Here is a 7,764-nt window from a genome sequence, read left to right on the forward strand (position 1 = left end):
TTCTTTTACATGTACAATTCTCCTGACGTCTTGAAGTAATATTCCACGGTTTGCTGTGACATGGAGGTTTATGGCCCTTCTGTGGCAGATCAGACTAAACATAATTCATTCATAGCTACTTAGTGCTCAGGGAAATAAACCCCTGAACTTAAATAACTATGGTGTGACCTCTGTAAAATATTATTTATGGTTTTAAAACTACTATTATGTAGATATCAAGATGTGCCAAATGTTATAAACCAAACACCAGCTGGCAAATGGGACATCTAATATTCCATTTATTTTTGCTTTCCTTTCTGGATATTCCTCTACAAATGCTATTTTCATTTAAATGGATTTTGGGGTAATTATCTGGCAGAGGAAAGCAATGTTCATTTACATTTTATTATAGAATACTACAGTAAGCAAAAAATTCTCCTCTATAAAGAAGCACCACAAAAATGCAAACATTCCACTAACTTACTGCAGTTTAATAGAAGAGACGTTGATTACCTTTGAGTATAAAGTCGCTGTCCCCACTATCAGTGGACTAATGTGACCCATCTGCTATTCATTTCTGCAAATTAGTTTATGGAGGAAAACCTGATCGCACATTTGAGTTATCCAAAAGGGAACTCTAAACTTCGCATTTTCAGGCTGTTAAGAACATATGTGCATTCCCAACACTCCTTACTCTGAGGATTTCCAATGTTTAGGGTATGGTCTTCACATCTCGTTTGTTTCCTCAGTTATTTTCTATGCAGTCAACCATATTGTAAGAAGTAATCTGTTCAGCGGTAGTAAAGTAATGGAATCATTGGTTTCCTAATAATCATTCACCAGTGGTTGAGAGCCCACCACGTGCTGGTCACGCAACTTGCCACTGACAATAATAAAGATAAATGAGGAAAAATTTCTCAGCCTCAAAGACCTACCAGGCTGGACACGGAGATAGATAAGTAAGTAAACCATCTCTAGGCAACACAGTACTTGCTCTGAGAGAGGAATCAACACAAAAGGAACACGAGGCTGAGGGCAGGGAGTGCAGGAGGCTTCACAGAGGATGGAGGACACAGACACTGAGCCGAGTCTGGAGGATGGATGGGGAGATTGAGGTGGTCAGGCGGACAGGCAAGCCCAGCCTGGGCAAAGACATGAGGGGGTGTTGGGTTCAGGCCTCTTTAAATCATTCAATATGGCTGGAATTTGGTGAGACCTTGGAGGAAAAGGGGATGAAGATTTAGAACGAGGCCAAGCATGAAGGCTTTGCAGGCCCTGCTAAAGAATCCTTCTGTAGGCTGTGCATCGACAAGAGAGACTTTAAGTTGAGGGTAACATGATGAGATTTGTGTTTTGGCTAGCTCATTGTGGCTGGGGTGTGGACAATAAACTGGAGCCCAATTAGCAGGCTCTTCCAACATCCAGATGGGAAATAACAAAGCCCTGGGCTGGGGCAGTGACCAAGAGACACCTGATTGAAAGTGCATTTGGGATATAGAACTACATCCAATTTGGATGTGGTGAGAAACAGAGGGAGGGGTCAAGGAAGCAGTTGGGGTTTTTGGTTTGGGTGACTGAGAGGGATAGAGGGGTCATTATCAGCATCTGGGACCATTCTTGGAAGAATGGATTTGGAGAAGAGGCCATGAGGTCTGCCCACACAGAGCTTATGCTGCCTGTAGGACATTTAGGTGTGTCCCAGAGGCAGCTGAAAAGGTGAGGTTAGAGACAAGTTAGGGTTGAAGATAAAGATTATGTCATTTATACATGTGATCTTCAATAATGTTTTAAAAGATTCGTGAAAGTGAATATATGATTTAATTTACCCCACTAAGTAAAATTTGAGAAACACCACAATTCAGTTATTTGCAAATTATGTTGATGTAACAGATAAACCTTAACCTCTAAAGCCCCGAAAGAAAAAATGAAAAGGAAAAGAGTAGAAAGTATTTTACATTCTACTGTTTACTATGAATAGGAAGTGTGGCAGCTGGCACTTGGAATTCCTTAACAAAAATGGGAAATGTCTTTTACTTATTAAAATCATAACAAGAATTAATCAAGTCTTCCTTTGAAAATACGCAAGTGGTCCGTTTAAATGACTATCACTGCCTCATGCAGAAGTTATGCTTTTGTTTCAGAACAGTACTTATTTTTAGAGAATTCTGAACAAAACTGAGCAAAGTAGAAAGGAATATATTTCTACCTCGTCAGTCCTGATGACGTTCTGAAAGCTCATGCATTTTGGTGGATAAGATTAATGAGACCACATAGTGTTAAGCACCTTGGACTTTCAGAACAAAGGCCTTTTAGAAGAACAAAGTATCATTATTAATGACGCATCATTTACAGTTTTCATCAGTAATGTAAGGTTTTAGCCACTTTAATGGGAACTTAGTTAAGAGCTCAATGTGAAGGGCAAGGCTATTAGTGAAGGTTCTTGACATTAATACCTTTTGCTTCTAAGGAGAAAGATAAATCATACTCAAATTGATCACGAAGACAAGCCGAGGGGTTCAGAAGGAGGTGAGCCACCATTGGCTTACTGAATTTCTCAAAGGCCTTGTCATCAAGGAGTCCGCTGGTGAGCTCTGTCATCTGTGATGGGCTGACATTGCTGCCAACCCCCTGCCTTCTGGACACCTTACTGGCCCAGAATAATGTCTTGTGCTCTAAACTTCATCTTTTCCTTTTATTCCCCCTGTCCCATCTCTCTATACCCCCAAACAGTCTATGTGGGGTCTTATCATTTCAGGATTTTTCTCCGTCCTGTGGTGAGCTGCTCAGCCAAGTAGATGAAATAAAGGATTCCTGGCTTGCTGTGGCGACCTAATTTACTCGACAATTGTTAATAGTGGGAATCATAACGCCAGGTGGCACACCAGTAGGGAAGTATTTTTTCCTGAATACGTGTTGTTAGACTTATCAATGCAATTATGGGGGATGGCAGTTGACATAGAGTCAACACTGTTGGCAATTTTTGCAAATTCTTTACACAAAGTACCGCTGTCATCTAAGATCTCTTCGGGACCTTAATGTGTTTCAGTCAGATTCACTGAGGCCTTGATGACATTTTAAAAAGGACTCTCTTTTTGTTCGAGAATTAAGAGAAATTCTCCAGGGGAAAAAAATTGAAGTCAAAAAATTTTTTAAATTTGTTATCTAACATAAGTCAGCTATGTTTCAGCTACAGAAAACAAGATCTGGGCTGCAAAGAAATGCCCGATAAAAATAAAGGAAGAGAATTTACTATTATTACAGCAATTGATGACTTATATCCGAGGGCAGATATGGAACTGATTACACTGCACCTCTGTCAATATATCTCTCTGAGAACTTACTCAAGATTGTTGAGATCACCAATGCCAGGAAGAGAGCAACAGGCTTAACGTGAGGCAGAAAGGGTGTGGTTCTATATTGTGAAGTGATATTTGTTACTAAAGGAAATCCCAGACTATTATTCTGTCTCTGAGGTTTAACAATTGCATGGTCAGTAAATTGTTTACTTGATTTGATTCTGGAGATACCTGGAAAGTCTTTCTTGTTGTATTATTCTGTTTCCGGAGTTCCCACCAACCATGTTAGTTTCTCTTTCGTTTGTGGTTTATATCCCAAGGTAGGTCAAAGCACATTTCCAGTCCAGTTGTTGAGGTTCACTCTTTCCTGTGTCATCCCAGAAGACACAGGCCTAGCTAGGAAGCATTTACTGGACAACATGAGAATGCAAGCCCCGCTGGAACGCTGAGGTACCACACAAATGCTACAGCACCGGGATCTTCAGAGGAAAATGTTTCACATTTTTGTTTTTAAAGTTTCTGAGGCTTTGCTGTCCAAAATACCTGACAAGTAATTGTAATTTAGAATTTGAGTAAAATGCAGAAATGGAGAAGGCTGCTACAATCACATTCTTTAATAACTTTTGATACTAAATTTTTTTTAATGGACCACATTTTAGCAAATTCAAACAATAGTTGAAGATTGTCTAATTCATACTATACATTGAGGTTGATATTAAGCTCAAATTCCATTTTAGGAAGGTAACACTGAAAGATTGAGCTTATTTTGAGCCTTATTCGGAAAGATGATTTTCTTACTGCAAGACAAATCTGCCAATAACAAGTAAGCAAAGTCATGCTGTTTGTGCCTTTAAGATCATAGTTCAAAAGAATTAAGCAAACATGATAACAAAGGTAAGACAAACATGACCTTTATTTTCTTTCAAAAACCCAGAGAAAGGGCCTGGGTTTAGCCATTGATATAATCATACTATCTTAAATTTTGTAGTCTCATTTAAAATTTTACAGCAATGGAATGAATATTGTAAAAATGATTGCAAGATACATGGTTGCTCTCAACTACATAGTAAAAAAATGTAGTAAATTCTCTTATCCAGCATAAAGAAGGGCTAGGCTAGCGAGCTGCTCAAACAAACATTCGTAATAAATAAAAATTACTCCATACACATAGAATGATCGTATTTTCACAGCCGAAAATCACAAGACACAATCTGATAATAAAACTGTGTCACATTCAGGAGTTGGGAAGCCAACACACCGGAATTACTAAAATATTTTTTGGTTTATGTCAATAGTGGGACAGAATCTCCTACATCACAACTGTTCCAGAAGATCTGAGACAGATGTCAGTGAACATGCATGCTGTCCACTGATCATTAATTTCCAAAGAACCAGAACAGGGTAAAATAAAATTAATGTAAACTATTTAATATAATTCAATATTTCTTCAACTACTAAAAAAAAATACTTTAAGGTCTTGCATTGCCTTCCAGGCATGAGCACAGCCAGGAGTGAGCGGAAAGGGGCTGTAACAGAGGGCAGGCACTGGGATTTCTGTCAGTCAGAATAACAAATAACTGTTTGCTTTCAGTAAATAAATGGGTTAAGATGATATTGCTAGGGTTTTGTTTTTTAAGTTCTGTTGCCATAAAAGGAAGGTTTTTAAAAAATTCTATTGCTTTTTAGAACTTTATATATATTAGAATGATTTTAGAGTAGTCAGAGTTTAATATTATCTCAAAGGGTCAAATAATTCTTAAGATTCTAGTTTACATATAAGACCATACTCCTTAGCATTCATTTAAAATAATTAGTAGAACAAACATGCTTCATTTGAGAACAGATTAAAAGTTTTCTTCTCAGCCCCAAGGGAGAAGATATGAAGGAAGGAAGCCCTTTCTCTCTAAGCAGAAAATAAAATTTCGATGACAAAGAGGACTGAATCTGGGGTCAGAAACACAGATCTGACTTTAGGGAAATCCCTTTCCTTCTAGGATCCCTTCCAGCTCTGATTCTTAGGTTAAAACATTCCCTCTGAACTGTACAAGCTGACCTGGCATTTTCAAGTTTCTACAGAGTACCCAGCAAACTGGTTTTTTAAATCTCTTACAGTCAAATATTAAATGAATTGATACAAACCCTGCCCTGCGAATCTGTATGCCAACTAGTGTTCTGGAGCTCGCAAGGGTTTTACATTCATTCTGCAAATTATGGAGAGCTTCTTATGTTCCAGGGGAGTGCTGAACCAAACCTTCAACATCATGATTGTCACCGCTCCTGGGAACAAATGACTACCTGAAAAACTGGACTCAAGTGGCTGCTTCAGGCCCAACCTCAGAGACAAGAGGAAATAGGGAAACACCCAGTAATCTACTTGCTCCCTGGCTCAGGGCAGTGATTCCCTAATTTGAGGGAATACAGGAGGAATCTCCAGATGGGCTCTTTAAAACACAGCTTCAAGGGTCTCACCCCAGCCTTCTTGGTCAGAATCTCTGGGGTGGTGCCTCCTAATTTATCCACATTTTAACAAGTATGTTGTCCCCCACCCCTCCATGTCTCTGCAGGTTATCTGTGGGCTTCCCTCTCGACCCCAACCTACTCCCACACGTTCAAAAAAGAAAAGAATACCACTGTACTGTAGTGGTAAAAGCTCTAGGGTCAGAGTCAGGAGCCAATGAGTAGCTGCCTGACCTTGAGTGAGTTATTTAACATTTCGAGGTCTCAGTCTCTTCATCGCATAGGCGTTGAGTAGGAGTCTACCATCCCTTCGGCTCTCAAACGTTACGGGACTTTAAGGCCCTAACAACACGTCACTCGGTAAATCCTAAAGGAGATGGGGAGAATTTGCAAGGATGTCTCACTCTGCAGTCCAAACACCCCAGCAAGATTCTGGTAGCCTCCAATTGGGTGTAATTCCTCTCTCTGGTCCACTCATCCACAGCAGGAGGAAAAGTGAGGCGAGACTGGAATTGCGTGAGGGGCGAAGGGGAGAAGCCAAAAGAAGCTTGCAAGAGAGTTTTGCCAAGAAGCAGGAAGGGTTTTTGGAAGGCAGGAATCACTGCTCGTCCTCGTCCTCGTCGTTCTGGTCCTGGTAGCGAATGTAGACGACCAGCATGACAAAGCCCGTGAGGATGCAGAGGGAGCCGACGACCAGGTAGGCGATGCCCAGGAAGGGGTTCTTGCCGCCCATCCACGAGATGCTGCTGAAGATGAGGCGCTTGTGGCCGCCGAAGGCGCGCACCGGGTAGTTGTAGATGATGTTGACGCAGTAGGCGCCCCGCGGCAGCCCGGCCGAGTAGTTGCCTTGGCGGATGCGCGCGTACAGCTTGCGGAAGGTGGGCAGCGCCGCCGTGCGCATCCACACCACGAAGTCCTGGTTGATGAAGCCGGTGTTGTTGGGGTCGGAGCTGAGGTCGTAGACCGGCCGGGGCCAGTTGGGCGGAGGCGCGGTGCCCTGGAAGGCCAGCGCCAGGCTGCCGTTCACGAGTGGCGGGTTCCGGAACTTGACGTGGTAGTCGGTCCACCAGGCGATGCCGGTGCGGTCGAGCGGCACCTCGACGTAGGGCCCGCCGGGCTGGCGCTGGTGCCACAGCGAGAAGGAGTCGTTGAAGAGGCTGTTGGCGATGGCGCCGCAGGGCGCGATGGGCAGCCCGGCGGCGCTGAGCTGGTAGGGGGCGCACTCGTTGACCGGGTGGTGCAGCGCGCTCGGCAGCCCGCTCAGCTGCGCGTCGTCGCGGGACACGCCGTAGCGCCGGTTGTTCTGGTAGAAGTTGGAGAGCTCGTAGTAGAGGTACACCGGGCCCTGGAAGAGCTCGGGCAGCGCGAAGCACCAGGCGCACGAGCAGCTGGGCGGCGGCGCGCGGCCCTGGCCGGCCTGGGCGCACGCCGAGCAGTTGCCGGTGCCCGGGTTGCCCGTGTAGTCGTACTCGAGCTCCTTGATGCCGTTGGACGAGTAGTAGAGGCCCAGGCCCAGGCCGATGAAGGCCAGGCCGGCGCAGAAGAAGAGCGGCAGCGCGATGCCGGCCGAGAGCAGCGGCTGCCAGGCGGGGAGGCGCTGCTGCGTGAAGGCGGTGTTGTCGGGCTGGTGGGCGCCGCGGGCCGTGGCGCTCCAGGTCATGGCGGCCGCGCGGGGACCGCCACACGGCCGGAGGGACGCGCAGACCGGTCCGCCGAGCGCCTCCCTGCGGGCAGCCGGGGCCACGCCGGGGGCGGGCTCCCGCCGGCTCAGGTGAGTTCTTGCGCGGGCCCCGCCTCCGGCCCCGCACAGGTGAGTCTCCGATCCAGGTTCTCGGTGCAGCGACAGACCCCTCAGTTCCGCCTCGGCCCAGGTGACCCAGGCGGCTCCGCCCCTGCTGCCGGTCGTCTGGAGCCCGCCCCGCCTCCGCGGAGGTGAGCCGGCGGGCGCGGCGCTCCTCACCTGTGGCCCGAGGCTCGCGCTTCCTCTTGGGCCGGGGCGGGGCGCCAGCTCCTCCTCCCCGAGCAGAGTGGC

The 7,764-nt window shown here is 45.6% G+C and overlaps 1 protein-coding gene across 1 annotated transcript; it reads right to left on the bottom strand.

Annotated features, from left to right (window-relative positions):
• Nucleotides 1-4,170: 4,170 nt before the first annotated feature.
• TMEM30B (transmembrane protein 30B) lies at nt 4,171-7,542 on the bottom strand. Its single transcript, XM_046647799.1, has one exon. It carries the CDS (start codon nt 7,390-7,392, stop codon nt 6,331-6,333), a length of 1,062 nt encoding a protein of 353 aa, XP_046503755.1. The 5' UTR covers nt 7,393-7,542; the 3' UTR covers nt 4,171-6,330.
• Between the last annotated feature and the right edge of the window lie 222 nt (nt 7,543-7,764).

Source organism: Equus quagga, chromosome 20 (assembly GCF_021613505.1).
Source record: "Equus quagga isolate Etosha38 chromosome 20, UCLA_HA_Equagga_1.0, whole genome shotgun sequence".
NCBI classification, from domain to species: domain Eukaryota; kingdom Metazoa; phylum Chordata; class Mammalia; order Perissodactyla; family Equidae; genus Equus; species Equus quagga.

Bases quoted from the DNA above. Each gene is read 5' to 3' on its own strand.
- TMEM30B (XM_046647799.1), bottom strand. From the start codon at position 7,392: ATGACCTGGAGCGCCACGGCCCGCGGCGCCCACCAGCCCGACAACACC.